The sequence below is a fragment of the Podarcis liolepis genome, assembly GCF_965112155.1.
Source record: "Podarcis liolepis genome assembly, chromosome: 12".
Taxonomy (NCBI): domain Eukaryota; kingdom Metazoa; phylum Chordata; class Lepidosauria; order Squamata; family Lacertidae; genus Podarcis; species Podarcis liolepis.
Window position 1 is genome coordinate 22,108,980 of NC_139563.1, and position 18,902 is coordinate 22,127,881.

Below are 18,902 nucleotides of genomic sequence, written 5' to 3' on the forward strand. Positions count from 1 at the left end.
GACCTGAATGTAGGATCCTACACATAAGCCTGTTTTGGAAGTATTTCAGTCTTCATATGATACTTCCATGAGTTAGCACCGTCACTGTGTCATTTAGAAGTCTCTGTGTGAACGCAGACCATTATGTCAGAAACAGGCCGGAGTCTGCCAATTTGGGACTGTACAAATTTGAAAGATATTGTGAGTGGGCAAAAGTGGACTAAGTGAGATATAGAAAGCTACAAACATCTGTCAGCAGTAGACCTGCCATCTTTTTCCATTTCAGGGTAGTTTATTATGGGGCTAGATAGGCAAAGAGAGTTTCATTTCTAGCTAATATTTTAGTATTAGGCAAGGAGGCAGAGGCCCTGTGCCTCCTTTAGAGCTGTCACCTGCTATTAAATTGGGGTGGGGGGAGAAGTCCCTCGGGGGGGGGCAGCTCCTCACTTCACCCCAATGGTCAAAGGCGTTTTTTGTTACAGACCTTCAGAGCTTTATAACCGTTTTGAGATGTCGGTGGCTCAACATCTGAGATGAAAGTAGCTCAACATTACATGCCAGATGTTGAATGTCCGGATTGTGAGTGACTTATGCCCTGATTCAGACTGCTCATCTCATTTAAAACAGATAACATTGAATGATTGCAGTGCAGTCTTACATGGGACTCCCTTTTGAAGTCACCAGTTCTGAAGCTTCTTCAATCGGTCCAGAGTGTGACTGCCAGAATGCTTACTGGATCTGGTAGAGCAGAGCACATAAGTGATACTAAATCATCTGCATCGGTTCCCAGTTTGTGTTTGTACACGTATACCCTGCTCTGTATACAAAGAGCAGTATTGTGTCCATTGTTGTACAGTATTTCATTTCTAGTAGCAGGGATTCTTTTACATATTTAAATTAGTCTTCCATTTCAGTTAGTTTTCACTCTGTATTTTTTTGTTTTAACCTGCAAATATATATCTTGCACCTTATTAAAAGAAAAGATAAACTGAGAAAGGATCATTTTTGATAGTTGCAAATACAGGAACTATTTTTCTCTTTAATATTACTATATAACACATTGGAATTAGCTTTAATTGCATTTTATTGTCTCTGGCAAACAGGAGTTGTACTCTATTGGTTCAACCTAAAGGCCTTTATTTCACTTTCTAATAAGGATTTCTTAAGAGAGCTTTTCCTTTGAATGTGCTAGACTCCCCCCTCCAAGCTTTGACAGCATTAAAAGGGTCTGCCAGCAGAGTGACAGATGCTCAGATCTAAAGGGTCTTCTACTGGACTTGGCACTTTTGAGGCTGCAATGAATGGCGGTCAGGAGGGTTTATGGCTGCTTGCTAAGGTGTCATGTAGCTGAACTGAGTTGCCTGCCAAAAAAAAAAAAAAAAAGTGGGCCTCCAGATATTAAAAAAATAAATACTATTTCCAGGAAGGTACTGTATTGGCCTGAATATAAGCCTCACTTTCCCCCCAAATTCTGACCGTGAAAAGTTAAAAGTGCAGCTTATATTCGTGACCTTACGATATGCAGCCAGAGCGTGGGGCAAATAGCACCAGGAGTGCGGCAAAGTGCCACCCGCCCTGTGTGAAGTCCTCCGTCCTCTCGCCCAAGGCCAAGAAAGGAGAGAGTGAGGAAGGGGAAAGGCCACAGGCGATGCAGCGTGGTCCCCAGAAGCAGCAAGGAATGGCTTATATTCAGGGTTTTTCCCCCCTCTCCCCTTCCTCCAATTTTAATGGTGCGGCTTATATTCAGATGCAGCTTATATTCGGGTCAATACAGTATTTAAGGGATAGCGGTGCCCTATAAAAATGATTGTTCTTTCTTTATAAAATGTATTCATATATGAAAAATACCAAGGTGATGTGAGTCCCGTGTATCTACGGTAATATCTTTAAGCAGAAACAACGGCAATTTCTGCTTTTAAAAATTTTTCCCTAGGATTTGGGGTCCATAACAATATTACAGATGCGTAACTTCATGTTCCAAATAATGAGGATGTAGAATAATAGAATAGACAGTTGAACTTAATGGGGAAAAGGAGGGAATGGGGGGGGGAATGCTTCTGTAAATATCACAAAGGGAGCAGGGACAACAACATTGCTGTTTCAGGTTTTTCAGAATGAGGTCCCTGGAAAGGCGGGAAACTGTCATTTCCTTTGTTATAACAGGACGTAACTTAAAGTAGCAGAGCACTTCATTATGTAAGCCTCCATTCAATGTGTTATCCATATGCAAGGGATAAGGTAACAGGGGCAGCATGACTGTGTCCCCAGCTTTCCAGTGCTACCCCCTGACAGCTGCATGGTTGTCTAAAGCAATACAGTGGTAGCTCTGGTTGCAGACGGGATCCGTTCCAGAGCTCCAGTTGGATCCCAAGGTTTCTGTAACCGAAGAGACCGCTTCTGCGCATGCGCGCGGCACGGTAGAGCGCTTCTGTGCATGCTCATGGGGCGAAACACTTCCGGGTTTGCCGCTTTCGCAACCTGAAGTTTAAGTTACCCGAGGGTAATGTAAGCTGAGGTGCTACTGTACATGTGTGGACTTCCATGCAATCTGGAACCCTGGTTTCTTATGGTTCCAATATCCCTTAGAGTTCTACGTGCGTAGACTTTCCCCCAGACTTGCACACCCAAGCAAATGTTGAGGGTTGGGGCTAGTATCACAGACTCACTTCTGGGGCTGGGGCACTAATGGGTTGATGGGCAGGTATGTGTGCATCACATGAAAGGGGTTAATATCGGTAATATTAACACACGAAATTATAATTATAAAGTTTTTTGTTTGTTTGTTTTGCATTATTATGTACGTGCTCGGATGCAGTCAAATGGCTCTGGTGGTATCTGGCTCTGTGTACAGTATTTTCCACGCGGAATACGTCAGGATTATTTTTAACAGTGCCTATCAGCTTATGTTTATGAATGTATTCAACAAAGTATGCCACAGTAATGCCATTCAGAGGTTGCATGCAGACGTTGCCTGCAGAGGTTGTGTTCAGAGGTCGCATGCATGTCAAGCAGAATTTATTTATAGTGGGAGTACCCTGTGGTTGTAAATAACTCTTAAGATCTCATCAATTGTTATTGTTTTTTTTTTTTTTTTTTTATAAAATTTTTATTAGTTTTACAACCTTTTTAGGAAAAGACAGACAAACATTAAAATTGACAAACAAACACGTATAGTTTCAAACATATTTTCATAAACCTCTTTTCTTGGACTTCCCCATACCCCCCCTCTCTGCATCCCAATGACCATAGTTCAACTAGCAACTCCCAATTGTTACTTTCCAATCTCTATCATTTTAGTCCTCTCTTGTAATCTGACCTTATATCCCTGTACCCCTTTGTTTCTGAAAACCACAACATTTTAACATTCATTAAGTTTATAGTAGTCCTTAAGATAGCTTTTAAATTTTCTCCATTCTTCTTCCACCGTCTCTTTTCGTTGGTCACGGATTCTGCCTGTCATCTCGGCCAGTGTCATATAGTCCATCACTTTCATCTGCCATTCTTCCAAAGTGGGTAGATCTTGTGTCTTCCAGTACTTTGCGATGAGTATTCTTGCTGCTGTTGTGGCATACATAAAAAAAGCTCTATCTTTCTTTGTCACCAATTGGCCGACAATGCCCAAGAGAAAGGCCTCTGGTTTTTTAGAGAAGGTACATTTAAGTACCTTTTTCATTTCATTATAGATCATTTCCCAGAAGGCCTTAATCTTCGGGCATGTCCACCAAAGGTGATAAAAGGTACCTTCAGTCTCTTTACACTTCCAACATTTGTTATCGGGCAAATGGTAGATCTTTGCCAGCTTGACTGGGGTCATGTACCACCTGTATACCATTTTCATAATGTTTTCCTTTAAGGCATTACATGCCGTAAATTTTATACCGGTGTTCCATAACCATTCCCAGTCAGCTGACATAATGTTATGTCCAACATCCTGAGCCCACTTAATCATAGCCGATTTAACTGTTTCATCCTGTGTGTTCCATTTCAGCAACAAGTTGTACATTCTAGATAGATTCTTAGTATTGGGTTCTAACAGTTCGGTTTCTAGTTTTGATTTTTCCACCTGGAAACCGACTTTCCTGTCCTGTTTAAAAAATTCCATTATTTGGCGATATTGAAACCAATTTTCTACCTTATGCTTCAATTTCTCCTGACTTTGTAGTTTGAACTTATCTCCATCCTGTTCTAAAATTTCCCAATACTTCGGCCATCCGACCTCCATATTGAGTTTCTTCACTGCTTTAGCCTCCACTGGTGACACCCATCTAGGGGTTTTGTTTTCCAATAGATCTTTATATCTTGTCCAAACATTAAACAATGCTTTTCTGACAATGTGATTTTTAAAGGCACTATTAACTTTATCATACCAAAGATATGCATGCCAACCAAAAGCGTTATTGAAACCTTCCAGATCCAAGATGTCTGTGTTCTCGAGGAGCATCCATTCTTTGAGCCAGCAAAAAGCTGCTGCCTCATAGTACAATTTTAAATCCGGCAGGGCAAAACCCCCTCTCTCTTTAGCATCTGTCAATATTTTAAATTTAATTCGGGGCTTTTTGCCCTGCCAGACAAATTTCGAGATATCTTTGTGCCACCTCTTGAAACATTCCATCTTATCAATAATCTGCAAGGTCTGAAACAAAAATAACATTCTAGGCAATACATTCATTTTAATTACTGCAATTCGGCCTAACATTGACAATTTCAAATTTGACCATATTTCTAAATCTTTTTTAATTTCTGACCAACATTTTTCATAGTTGTCCTTATACAAATTCTGATTCTTAGATGTTAGATAAATCCCTAGATATTTGACCTTCTTGACCACAGTCAAACCTGTTTCCTCTTGAAATTTCTCCTTTTCCATATCTGTTAGGTTTTTCCCTAAAACTTTGGTTTTTTGCTTGTTCAACTTAAATCCAGCTACCTGGCCAAACTGTTGTATTATTTCTAATACCTTTTTCGTACTAGTGTTTGGCTCTTGCAAAGTCAATACTAGGTCATCTGCGAATGCTCTTAACTTATAATGTTTAGCTCCGACCTGTACACCTTTGACCTGCTGGTCATTTCTTATCATGTTCAGCAACACCTCCAGAACTGAAATAAAAAGTAATGGGGAAATCGGGCACCCCTGTCTTGTTCCTTTTTCTATCTTAAGTTCCTCAGTCACAACATTATTTACAATCAGTTTAGCTTTTTGTTCAGAATATATTGCAGCCATACCATTCTCAAAACCCTGGCCTACCCCCATCCCATGAAGATTCTTCCTCATAAAACTCCAAGAAATATTATCGAAGGCTTTCTCCGCGTCCACAAAAATCAATACTGCTTTAGTGTTTATATTCACCTCTAGCTTTTCCAGAATGTCTATTACATTCCTTACATTATCTGCCAGGTGTCTTTTAGGAAGAAAGCCTGCTTGGTCCTTATGAATCTTCTCCATCAAAACTCTTTTAAATCTTTTTGCCAAAATGTCTGCAAAAATTTTGTAATCCACATTGAGCAATGATATTGGGCGGTAGTTCTTGAGTTGGGTCTTTTCAGTCTCTGACTTTGGTATGAGTGAAATATATGCCTCTTTCCACGATTCAGGTGCCCTTTTTCCCTCAAGGATCTCATTACAAACTTCTCTTAGTGGTTGAGTCAACCATTCCTTCAGCGATTTGTAGTATCTGGAAGTCAGTCCATCTGGTCCCGGAGATTTGCCCAGTTGCATATTCTGAATGGCAGCCTCTATCTCTTGTTCTGAGATTCTCTGGTTCAAGTCCATCTTACTTTGATGAGAGATATTTTGTAGTCCATATTTTCCAAGGAATTTGTCTATATCTTCTTCATTTTGCGGGCCTTGAGTGTAGAGTTTTTTAAAATAACTTAAAAAGCAATTTCTGATTTCATTGGGTTTGGATATGTTCTTTCCATCCACCTCAAGGCTTGTAACTGTATTTAATTTCTGCCTTTTCTTCAGTTGCCATGCCAGAAGTTTACCACATTTATTTGCTGATTCAAAGGTCTTTTGCTTCATTTGCTTTATCTTCCATTCAATCTCTTGGTTCATCAATTCCATATATTGTGTTTGGTATAGCTTGATCTCTCTTAAAATGTCCTGAGACTTTGGTTTTGTTCTTAATTTCCTCTCTCCTTCCTTTATCATTTCCAAAATCTTCTCTTTTTTCTCATTTTGTTTTTTCCTCTTTATTGAATTTTGTTGAATCAAAAATCCTCTCATAACCGCTTTACTTGCATCCCAGATCACTCTTTTGTCCACGTCGGTCCTCAAATTTATTTCAAAATAGTCTTTTAGGGTCTTTTGGGCCTTCGTGAGAATCTCCTTATCACAGAAGAGGGTGTCATTCATTCTCCATCTAAATTGACCAGTTATTGTGAGTTTCATCTCCATCTTCACGGCGTTATGGTCGGAGCAAGTTTTTGGGCAGATTTCCACTTTCTTAATCTTTGGCGCCATTCCACTAGTAACCCAGATTTGATCGATTCTGGTCCAGGTCATCATTGCTTGGGAGAAAAAGGTTCCCTCTCTCTCCAGAGGGTTCCTTGTTCTCCAAATGTCTATCAAGTCCATGTTTTCGGTCATTTCAAAAAAAGTCTTAGGGAGTCTCCCTTCTTTGGTGACTGTTAGTCTTTGTGCCTTGTCCATATTGGTGGAGACCACGCCATTCATGTCTCCCATGATTATCATATTGTAATCTGGATTACGGGATGGACTCATCAATTGTTATTGGCAGTATATGTCTATAATGGTCACCACTGGAGTCTGTATACAACCCATTAACTCGGAGGTTTATTCACCTGTCAAGTAATATTCCAAAGTTACAAATGCAGGTTTAAATATGTGTGCTCAATACTTTATTTATACTGTACACTGCTTGATTGTAAGAAACCTCAAAGCGGTTTACAAAAGATAAAACAGTAAAATCAAGAAAAAATTGCAACCATAGTTTTAAACCATTCAAAAATTAAGATACTAAAACAGGTTAAAATAAATAAATAAAGTAAAATTTCTAAGCGACTTTATAAGCAACTGGGTGGGCTTGTCTAAAGAAGAATGCTTTTAGCAGGCACTAAAAACAGCACAGTGAAGGCGCCTGCTTGATTTCAATTGCCAGGGAGTTCCAAAGTGCCACACTAAATGTCTGAGTTCTTACAAATGTTGAACGGGTGTGATGTGGCACGTACTACTTCTTAAAATCATGTTGGTTTGGCTTTTCTAAAGCACCCCTCATACTGTTGTGCACTATTCAAAATATATTTGAATAGTTTTGGACATTTCTTGCAGGTGTTCTTTTTAAAACCATTGAGCAGCAGTAATGCCTGTTTGTTGACGGCCTCTACGGAGGTATTCTCATACCCTTCGGTTTTTGTAGGAGGTGGGAAGCATTCTTAACACAAAATCTTTGCCATTGAAAGTTTAATTGCCATGACTGTGACCACTAGGGGTTACTTAGCCTCATTAGGAAACATTTTAGTTAGGGTTTCGGTTTGGGTCCCTGTGTCTTTAAATGGGAGGGAAAGATGTGAATAGCAGTTCTGTACACTTTGGCATATTTTCCATTGCAGTTCAAGGTGCATCCTGCCAAGTGCAAATACCTGAGAGGTTTGGAAACTTGCCATATTCCATTCTAATTTCTCTTCTACTTCCTCCTCCTGTATGTTCCAAGCTAGACAGAAGAGTCCAGACTGCATCTATGTCCGGGTAGATTCCCAGGTTTTGTTATCAAAATGCCAGGGCCTGTTTTGCACTCCGATTCTTAGCTTCAGCATGCAACCAAGTTGCCTTAGTTAGGTCACTCCGTGTTCCCAGGTTTCACAGCCAGTCTTGGACTACTCTCTTCTCCCCCCCGAGCTGCAGATGGAGTTCCCATGAATTTCACTGCAGCCTTGATGGAGCCCTGCAGCTGTGTGGAACTATTTTTCACACGGAGTGCAGTGCATAGAGTAAATAGTTTCGCAGGCAACTGAGGAAGCCAGAGTGGTCAGCAAATTCTGGTGGCTAAAGGAAACAGCAGGAAAATATAGTGCATGCAACTTTCCCAGGGATACTTGGACTCTTACCTTTGTACTCCAGGTTGCATTCCAGACACGTTAACAGTCAGAATTTCTACAACACACTTCCCCCTTATTTCCATCCAGGGATACAACAGGCATTATTTCAGGTCAATAATATATTCCAGGCAGGTGAAAGTACTAGAGGAGAGCATGGAGCAGGGCTGATGAGAGGCATGGCCTCAGTAAAGCCACATCACGTCTGTGGGTTTGACCTCTCTGCTCCTGGCCTATATTGTTTGGAAGCTGAACAACCCATGGTGCAGTGAGCATCCAAAATATATATTTCCTTATTAGAACTGGGTCTGGAGCTGATTAAACCCTGGGTTGAGTCTAGGAGTAGCCAATGTAATACCTTCCAGATACTTTAGACCACAGCGGGTGGCGCTGTGGTCTAAACCACTGAGCCTCTTGGGCTTGCTGATCGAAAGGTCGGCGGTTCGAATCCTCATGACGGAGTGAGCTCCCGTTGCTCTGTCCCTGCTCCTGCCACCCTAGCAATTCTAAAGCATGCCAGTACAGGTAGATAAATAGGTACCGTTGCGGTGGGAAGGTAAACGGCATTTCCATGCACTCTGGTTTCCGTCACGGTGTTCTGTTGCGCCAGAAGCGGTTTAGTCATTCTGGCCACATGACCCAGAAAGCTGTCTGTGGACAAACGCCAGCTCCCTCGGCCTGAAAGTGAGATGAGCTCTGCAACGACATAGTTGCCTTTGACTGAACTTAACCGTCCAGGGATCATTTACCTTTACCTTTTTATTTACCTTCCAGCTGCTGGCAGATCACAACTCCCATCTGCTGTGGTCTTGCAGGCTGGGGCCGATGGGAGTTTTGTGGTCTGACAGCATCTGGAGTACACCATGTTGGTGTTCCCTGGCCTGGAAACCCCGTCGACTTGGCTGGAAAAGTTAGCTACACCACTAGTAGTCCTACGACTTCTGACACCAAGAAAAGTGGCAGGTGTCATCTCTGTGGTTAACACTATGGCAGAAAATCATAACCACAATGTCTTCAAATGAAGCTGCTGGCCATCAACATGTCTATATGTTAAGTGTATGAGTTGTGCAAACAAGTAATTATTATTTGTTCTTTATCTACTGACTATTACTTTGAGTGGCTGTCAATGAAAAAAAAAAAAGTATGCTCACAGCAATCCACTAGAATTTAACCCAAGTAAGTTTGCTCTGAGTGCCTGGCCAGCCAAATGCCAACTCTGCATGTTTAGTTACAGATAGGTAGCCGTGTTGGTCTGCCATAGTCAAAGTAAAAAAAATTCCTTCCAGTAGCACCTTAAAGACCAACTAAGTTAGTTCTTGGTATGAGCTTTCGTGTGCATGCACACTTCTTCAGATACACTGAAACAGAAGTTGCCAGATCCTTCTATATAGTGAGAAGGTGGGGAGGGGTATTACTCAGAAGGGTGGTGGGAATGGGTGATTGGCAGATAGCTGAGATGAGCCTGTTGACGACTCTTAACGACTGCAATAGGTCTTACAGGAAAAGACAAGGGGTGAGAAGGTGAAAAATGGCTTAGTCATGTATAATGAGGTGCTACTGGAAGGAATTTTTTTTATTCTGCATGTTTAGAATATCATTTAACATTCTGAGCCAGAGAAGACGAAAACCCTCAATTCAAAATACATCCAAGCAAATCCATTTCCTGAATCAGGTTATTGCAGATTGCAAAATAATTGCTTATGAGGGCATAAGTAGTAGAAGCATGAGTTGCTTGCGCTCCCCCCTTGCTTCTGTGTAACACACAAATTACTGTGACAGAGAATTCCTTTGGTTTTAAAATTAATGTGAGGCATGCTTTATAAAATATTTTTTCCCCAGAGTTGTTTTATTGTGCAGCTGCATTGCTTGTCCCAGCAGTAAGGCAAATGAAGCTTCACTCTGATGGGAGAGCACCTTTCCGAAATGACACATTGATTCATGAATAGCTTTGACATGGTTATCGTTCTTCTTCAGTTCACAAGCAAGAGCGTGCAGAAACTCTGTTCCCAGCAAGTCATTCTTGTCTGTACAAATCAGAATCTTCTTGTGTGTACTCTTCCTCCCTCCCTCCCTCCCGTCCTCCTGCTCCTCCTCCCCCATTGCATTTTATAGCACTATGGTATGAACTGGGCTACTTTCCTTTTCCCTAAGAAGTTCTGGTGGAAGAGATGATGGAGCAGATAAACCGCTGTGAAAACAGCTTTGCTGACCTGATGTTCTATAGCACCGGATCTTATTCTGATCACAGGACTGGGTGAAGATTCCTCTTTGGATGTTGTCCAGAGGATAAACTCTTCTTGGTTTGTTCGGTGGTTGGTGTTGTTTTTTGCAATGGCCATCCTGTTGTCCTTACGACTGATCTCTTCCACACCACTGATGGCAGTTCACGCTCAGGCAGTGTGGGGCGAATCCCAATGGGTATGGAGCAATTGTTTAACCTTTATATGTTGTGTCCTTGCGTGGGAGGCAGCATGATAAGCTTAAGTGTCAGTTTGACACTTCTGTGAGTAGCAGCAATTCACATAGAAATGTAATACAATTGGTCTAAAGCTTTGCCAGTCAGTTAAATTACCTATTTGTAAAAACCAAAGTTTTCAGTTCTGTAAGGGAATGCATTGTAAGTAATGCATGTGCATTTTGATATCAGATTTCAGCATCAGGAGTTGAGCTTTTAATGATCAGAGGTACTGCATCCTATATCTTCTAGCTGATCGTGTTCAGATTAAAAGAGGTGTAAATTAAATGGGCCGCTGCAGAGGCTTTTAAAAAGAAGTTGGTAAAATCAACCATGCGAGCCATGTAATTGTTTAGCTTTCAAAACTGGAATTTTACACTTCGATGTTGATTAACCCACAGGTTTTGATGAAAATAAAGGGCCAGTTCTCATTTTACTTCTTGTACTCAGGTTTCCATAACTGTGATTTTAACTAAAGGGGAACCTTCTGGCTGAATGTGTTATTACAAATGTAGCAAATAAAAATAAGTAAAATTACCGGGAAGCCAAATTCATATGATCTGTGTTTAAACGAGAAGTCTGCTTGTGTGTTTTTCTTTTCAGTGTCTATCCCTTTAAAATATACATAGGCAGATGTCAATTGGAATAAACCATACTTATGTGTATTTTAAAGGGGCATGTGTAAAATGTTTGTGTGTGTATATATACACACACACACAAACACATCATACAAGAGCTTTGGTTGTGACTTACTAGCTGCAGTTTTGCACTGAGCCCAGTTTATATATAATTTAGCGCTAGTACTTTTCATCTTGTTGCATATGAAATAATAATAAACAATGAACAAGGTCATCTGTTGAAATACCTGCAAGAAATGTTCTTTTGCAACAAAACAACTTTGAAATGGTTGCCCCGATTTATTTAAGAACAATACTGTATCAAATTATAAAATACACTTGGGTCCTGCTATCCACCCACACGCTATATGAATTCACTTATATAAAGGTAAATAATTATGCCCACACATTGCTATACACTCTGTAGATTCAGATAGCCAGATATCTGGAGTTGGTGCACTGCCTTAATTCCTTGCTTGTTTTGCTCTATTGGTTGGCAGAAACTATGCATAGAGGTAGGTAGGGAACAAGATTGGACAAATCAGTTTTTCTTTTGCTTCTCTTTTGCTGTTTGGCTGCACCAATTCCTGGAAGAAACCATTGAAAAAGTGGGGAGATAGGTTGGGAAAATCCCAGATTAGAAATGTTCCCATAGGAATCAATGGAAATTGTGGACTTGTTATGCAAACACTTGCCTAATGAATGATTTCCAGGAAGCACTAGTTTGGTCAGCGGGACCTGTGTGTACAGTGTTGAAAGTAACAGTTTGAGAAATGTCTGGTACATTGGTTGAAATACCCTCTTCTCCAAAGGAAAGGAAGTCAGGTGTTGGGCCTTCTCATTGTCAGGTGTGGGGAACCTATGTGCTTTTGGTCCATAGCCAGTAATTGCACCCTGATAGTAGTAGAAGTAGAACATTTTTGGAATAACTAGGGTTTAGAAATATGAGTGCTTGAGAACTGCGGTTTTACTGTATTTGCAGAGTGTTCAGGGTATTCAAGCCCTAATCTGCTATTTTAAAGGGAGTGCCCATTTGGACTTGGTAAAATTCCAGGTGATTTCAGTTGTTGTTGGATTGGGTTCACGGTCTGCAGAATTTTTGCATTCAGCTGCTCTCAGATTCAGCCTCAGGTTAATTGTAAAGTGAGTGTGATCATTCATGCCACTTGAGCAAAGTTGTTCATGTGGAAACCTTTATTCTAAATGGGCTGTTTCCTTTTTGCTTACTGATATAAATAGTTTCTGAACTCTGGCTATATTGTGTATTGGGGGTTGACCCTGGATAATCCAAAACTAAATTTTATAGTGAGATTTTGCCATCTAAACTTTATTCATCAAACTGCAGCTCTGTTTGATATAGCATCTGAGGGCTACTTCACACACAGCTCTCTTTTCCTATACAGTAATATTTGTGTAGGGAAAGAAGACATATTGCAGTGTAATGTGTGAAGTATATGATGTTCAGGTGATGCACGCAGTGGCTTCTAATCAACTGTATTCATGGCAAAATAAATACTTGCTCCATGTGGCACACACTGTATTCATTCATAGTATATTTTTAATCCCATCTTTCTAGGTCAAGTGAACTTTTCAGAAGGGTTAGCATGAAGGTTTCAGAAGCTGATGAAGGGTTTTGAGCAAGAGCTGATGGAATACACTCAGATTCTTGAGATAACCTGGTCCTATTAGGGGGCTGGCTTAAAGCAGGCATCAGGCATGTCCAACTCACAAGAGACTGCGATCTACTCCCAGTATAAAGAAACTGGCAGTGATCTATCCATTGGAGGGAGGAGGAGCGTGCGTGGGGTGGGTGGATTGCCCAGAGTTCTTGAGCTTTTGGGGGGAAGGACTGCACAGTTTTTTAGCTTTCCCCCATAACTTTTTGTACACAGTAGGGATCCCGTGATCTACCAAGATCAGCCAGGGATCTGCTGGTAGATCACAGTCCACTGGTTGGACATCCCTGATAGTGCACAGTACTTGCTTCTGCATTTGCATATCATAGGAGGGTTTTTAATGGGTATATGTTCTTAGTATCAATGTAAAAAAGACATGATAGTGGTTTGGGAAATTGCTGGTTGATGTTCATTTTGTTACTGATTATGATGTAGATACAAAATAAAGGGAAAAGCACTGAGCAACGGCTGCCTTCTAAATTCTATCTTCTCTGGGATGCGGGTGGTGCTGTGGGTCAAACCACAGAGCCTAGGACTTGCCGATTGGAAGCTTGGCGGTTCGAATCCCCACGATGGGGTGAGCTCCAGTTGTTTGGTCCCAGCTCCTGCCAACCTAGCAGTTCGAAAGCACATCAAAGTGCAAGTAGATAAATAGGTACTGCTCCAGCGGGAAGGTAAACAGCGATTCCGTGCGCTGCTCTGGTTTGCCAGAAGCGGCTTAGTCATGCAACATGACCCAGAAGCTGTACACCGGCTCCCTCGGCCAATAAAACGAGATGAGCACCGCAACTCCAGAGTCAACCACGACTGGACCTACTAGTCAGGGGTCCCTTTACCTTTACCTAAATTCTATATTCTAGGCTGGCAGCATTTTATAGAATGTGGATTAGGAAATAAAATTCTTCACACTAGCTGCGCTTTAATTCTTCACAAAGCTGCGCTTTGGTTTCTGAACATTTTCACAGTCGAACGGCCTTCCGGAATGGATTCCGTTTGACTTTCAAGGTATGACTGTATACTGGGCTGCTGAGGTCCACCATTTGGAAGCAGGTGCAAAATAGTAGCCAGGGAGGGGTAGGGGAAGGAATGTACTTTTAGAATTAATAAACAAAATGCCTCTGAACTCATGCTCAGTCCTCAGATTTGTTTTTAGTACCAGAGCTGAGCTCATGGTCCTGTTTTACTCCCTTTCTTCATTTTTAATCTAATTCAGAATTTGGGAGCCCTTTTGTGGCTATCAAATAATAGTGTAGCTCCTTCAAATCACTAAGCGCTATCAGTAAAGACCTACCTTATCTTCTGTCTGTCCCTAGCATAACTAACTAAATGGTGCTGTAAGATGTGGTGATATCACTCTGATAGTACTAAAAATAATAATAATGGATTAGATAGCTTTGAGGAAGGCTGTGGCAGTTATTAGCCATGAGTGCAATGGAACCCCCGTGTTAATTCCCTCCCACCAGGTGTAATGGCTTACCACCAACTTGGATGCCTTTACAAGTTCAGACAGATGAATGCAACCAATCAAGATGGCAATGCAGATGATAATGCAATCAGTGGTTTTGTTGTTGTTTAGTCGTGTCCAACTTTTCGTGACCCCATGGACCAGAGCACGCCAGGCACTCCTGTCTTCCACTGCCTCCCACAGTTTGGTCAAACTCATGCTGCTGGCTTCGCGAACACTATCCAACCATCTCGTCCTCTGTCGTCCCCTTCTCCTTGTGCCCTCCATCTTTCCCAACATCAGGGTCTTTCCCAGGGAGTCTTCTCTTCTCATGAGGTGGCCAAAGTATTGGAGCCTCAGCTACAGGATCTGTCCTTCCAGTGAGCACTCAGTGCTGATTTCCCTAAGAATGAATAGGTTTGATCTTCTTGCAGTCCATGGGACTCTCAAGAGTCTCCTCCAGCACCATAATTAAAATCAATGGTTACTAGCCACAATAACTATGTTCTCTGAATACCAGTAGCTAGGAATTTCAAGTGAGGAGATCAGAGCACTGTTGTATTCATGCTGTGATAGTGGGCTTCTCATAGGCATCTAGTTGGCCACTGTGATAGCAGGATGGAATTCCTATGTTGTTATGCCACTGAATTCCATATGCTACTGAAAACAGTAGAGAAATGGCCTGCTTGTGAACTTCCTGAAGATACTGGATTAGCCACTGTTGGAAACAATAAGTTAGCTTGAAACTGGCGCTGATCTTATAGGATTGCTCTTTGGCCCATTCATATATTTTTTTATGGAAGTACTGAAATGTATGATAAATTCTGACAAGAAGTTGCCGTGGTGAGCCAAAATTAGAAGTGGGAAATTTCCCTAGGAATAAACTCAGTACAGAGACCAACCAGCTCAGTGTCATTTTCAATAAATAACAAATGATTAATCTCACAAATCCGGAGGAAATTACTTTCCCCACCACCTTAATTCTGTTTTGCTGTTTTAAATAATTTTTTTTTATATAAAAAAAATAGTATTCTTATTTAGGGTTCTGCTTTCTATTTGTATTTTTGTATCGTTTCCAGTAACAGAATGTGTTGTTTGTGAATCACTTGGTGAATAGGCCTTTCATTGCATCTTTGCCAGATTCCTGAAGGGAAGGGAGTTGGCAGGAGAGGAAAAAGCAAGAGAGGTTACAAGGTAAAAAGTAAAAATAAAAATAAAAATCTGGTGGAGCAGCTGCCCATCAAATGACAGTTGATTGCAGAGCAGAACATATGAATCTTAAGTGTGGAGAAAGAATGGTCTTCTGTGCAATATATATATACATTTGGTGATACAGATTTTTGACAAGAAATTCCAAAATTAGTGTAAAGAGCTTTCTCCCTGGAGGATGATGATCCATCGGATGGATTATACTGCCATCTAGCTCCTGTGCCTCCAGGAAGCAAGCCAGAGCCTTGCTTGTTTTGATGTCTGAACCCAAGCTTGTGGCTTGTTTCTTTCTTGAAAGGTTTGTTCTTGACTCGCTGCTTGTAGTTTATTCTGAGGACATCCACAACAAGCCAAACTCTGGCTTGTTTCTGATGGTGGGGCAGCAGCAGCAGAACCCAGAGAGAGAACTCTTCAGCGGTGTGTCCCAGCACACAATGAGTTCACATTGAACCATACTTTCAAACAACAGCAAATGGGATTTTAACGTGTTGTGCAAACTGGGCCAGAGAGGTGAAAATTTGCAAACTTCTTTTGCAGAAACCAGTCTTTGCAGATGAAATTACATCCAGTAACATGGTGAAAAAAAGCATGTAACTTAAAGTCAGAGGTTGAACTTCCAATTCTTTTTTGTTATTATTAGGTGTCCAAAAATAAAGATGGAAAAGAACAAAGTGAAGCTGTATCCCTGTCAGAGGATGAAGAAACGTTTTCCTGGCCTGGTCCCAAAACGGTAGTTTTGCAAAGAACATCACAGGGTTTTGGCTTCACCTTAAGACATTTCATTGTTTACCCCCCAGAGTCTGCTGTTCAGTTTACGTTTAAGGTGAGTGAAATGAATATTCAACAAGTAACTCATTGGTTATAGTGATACATATGAACTGTAATGAAAAATATTTTTTCAGTACAGTACTGCAAAACAGTAGCCTTATAGATATCTAGCCATACATTTCAGTTTAGCAGTGAATTCACACTAAACCTCCTTTTCATTTTTTTCATTTTTGCTTGTTGCAACCTAATTTCTATTTAATGCTGTGGGTCTTGTCTCTGAGTAAACATGCATAGGTTAGAGCAGTTGGGTTGTTGTTTTGTGAAGAGTTGAATTCTCTTGCCAACTAGAGTTTTAAGTTCCCTTTCCATTGGACTAATTTGTGGTGCTGTTAGATTTATTACTACCCCCGCTTCACCAGAAGGTTCCAGGGGGGTGGGTTATAGCAAAAATACAGCATTAAAACAAATTACAGTTACGATGGGTCCTAAACATATTTATGTTAAGTAAGACCAAGGTAAAAAGATGCGTCTTCAGCATATGACAAAAGCTGTACAATGAATGTGCCAGGCACATCTCTGTGGTGAGAGAATTCCACAACATAGGGACTGCCACAGAGAATACATCTCCCCTCAGACCTCTTGAGGGTGGTGGAACTACCGAGAGCTCTGCGGATCTTAACACCCAAGAGGGTCTGTAGGTAAGGAGGTGGTCTTTTAGACATTTGGGACATAAACCCTTTAGGGCTTTAAGCATTAGCATGAGCGCCTCAGATTAGGCTCAGAAATGAACTGGCAACCAGGGGGTGTTTATTATGGGAACCTCAGCCAGTATTCTTGCAACTGCATTTTGGACCAGTTGATGTTTCTGAGTCATCTTCAAGGGTAGCCCCACATCAAGCGCCTTGCAGTAATCCAAGCTGGAAGTTACCAGAGCATGGATTATAGAGGCCAGATCATCTCTGTCCAAAAGGGGCTGCAACTGGCAAACCAGTCAGAGCTGGAAAAAGACACCCCTAGCTACTGAGGCAGCTTGAGCCTTCTGTGAGTCGCTTTGGTAGTTTATGGTTTGCTGAATAGTAGTTCACATACTTTAAAATAGTATACCAAACCTCCCAAATGACAAGCAGATTCATGCAACCATTATGCAGAACATCATACAGCTAAGCACCCATTTGAAAGTACTAAGTAAACTGATAGCAACGGTAGAAAATGTGAATGGAGGAAAACCTGTTGTGGAGCGTAAACTTCACATGCCAAAGGTCACAGGTTTAATTTCTGGTATCTCAGCATGAGGCTGGCAAAGTCTTTGGAACTAAATGGACCAAGGTTCTGACTAATGAGGTTCTGACTAATGATTGTGAAGCAGCTTCCTTTGCTCCTTCTGAACATTTCTACAAATGGGGAACTTCAGCATGAAGGACTGCAATAAAAAGCTATATTTTGAATAGCTTTCTCTTAACTTACTTTTATCTGCTAGTTGTCTCCTTATTAAACATTAATTTGATGGCTATTCATTTGGAAGGCTTGTCTGATTTTTCAAAATTTGGGCAATTAGGTTCTCCCTTAGCAGCTGTAGAACAGTTCTGAAATAAATAGTTTTGAAAAGCCTGGATGCGAATGTTTTGAAGAGTTCCTTCTGCTTTAATACAAGGACTTTGAATTTTTTATGATTTCCTTTTGCAGGATGAAGAGAATGGAAATAAAACGGGTACGTTTTCTCTTTGATTCTTGTATGTTGTAATCGAATAGTCTAAAATCCATAATTCCTGATACAGTTGTACCTTGGAAGTTGAACAGAATCCCTTCCGGACGTCGGTTCAACTTCCAAAATCTTCAGAAACCAAGGCACAGCTTCCGATTGCGCAAGTGCACCAGAAACAATACCGGAAGTTGCACCGGATGTTCGGCTTCCAAAAAAAGTTCGGAAACCAGAACACTCACTTCCGGTTTTCAATCGTTTGGGAGCCGGAACGTTCAACTCCCCAAGGCATTTGGGAGCCGAGGTTACAACTATATAACCAATGAAACAAGTCTGTTCTTTAATTAATGAATGTTTTACCAAATGTGTCTTAAATATTGGGTGTACTAATTTAGTGATGTATTTTATATGAAATTTGTAGATTGGCTTTTCCATGCCAGTTGCACAGGAAGGCAGAATTATATGAATATGTAAACAAGTATATTGTAAAATATAACAGCATCTGCTACTGAATTTAGTGGTTCTTTACCTATCAGCAGGTACAAAAATTGTAGCACGGACAAGGTACAGCTTTCTGTCTACACCCTGGTATGTAACACCCCCCAAACCCCTTAAACTTTAAAAAAAATTAAAAGGGGGAAAAAAAGCTTCATGAACGAACAAGCTGATTCTCCTCAAAGGTCATATAATCTTGGGGACAATTACGTTCCTGTTGAGAAGAGGTAAATGAGGTTGCTTTCAAATATCTTCCTGGATAATGCTAATTTATTTATATGCCAACCATAAAATGGTGTGTGAAAGTAGGATTTGGCATAACCTTTCTCTGAATAATGCCTGAGATTCCTACATGGATCTTCAGGGAAAATTAAATTTCCTAGGTTCCCTGGCACTATGGCAGCATTCCTTGGAGAGCGAGGGGAGTTCTTTGCGTTGGATTACAGTCAGTGCTGAGAAAAAAATATGTTGTCATATTGCTAGCCTCAGGCTGATTGCAAGTATT

The 18,902-nt window shown here is 40.9% G+C and overlaps 1 protein-coding gene across 7 annotated transcripts in view; it reads left to right on the forward strand.

The window, feature by feature from the left end:
• Nucleotides 1-18,902, forward strand: part of ARHGAP21 (Rho GTPase activating protein 21) — a 113,595-nt gene that overhangs the window by 41,243 nt on the left and 53,450 nt on the right. For all 7 annotated transcript variants that reach the window (XM_083467350.1, XM_083467352.1, XM_083467353.1 and 4 more), the window contains 2 exons: nt 16,076-16,258; nt 17,887-17,911. In XM_083467350.1, coding sequence (XP_083323476.1) covers nt 16,076-16,258; nt 17,887-17,911 — 208 coding nt within the window. Of the gene's footprint in view, nt 1-16,075; nt 16,259-17,886; nt 17,912-18,902 lie in introns of those variants that run through there.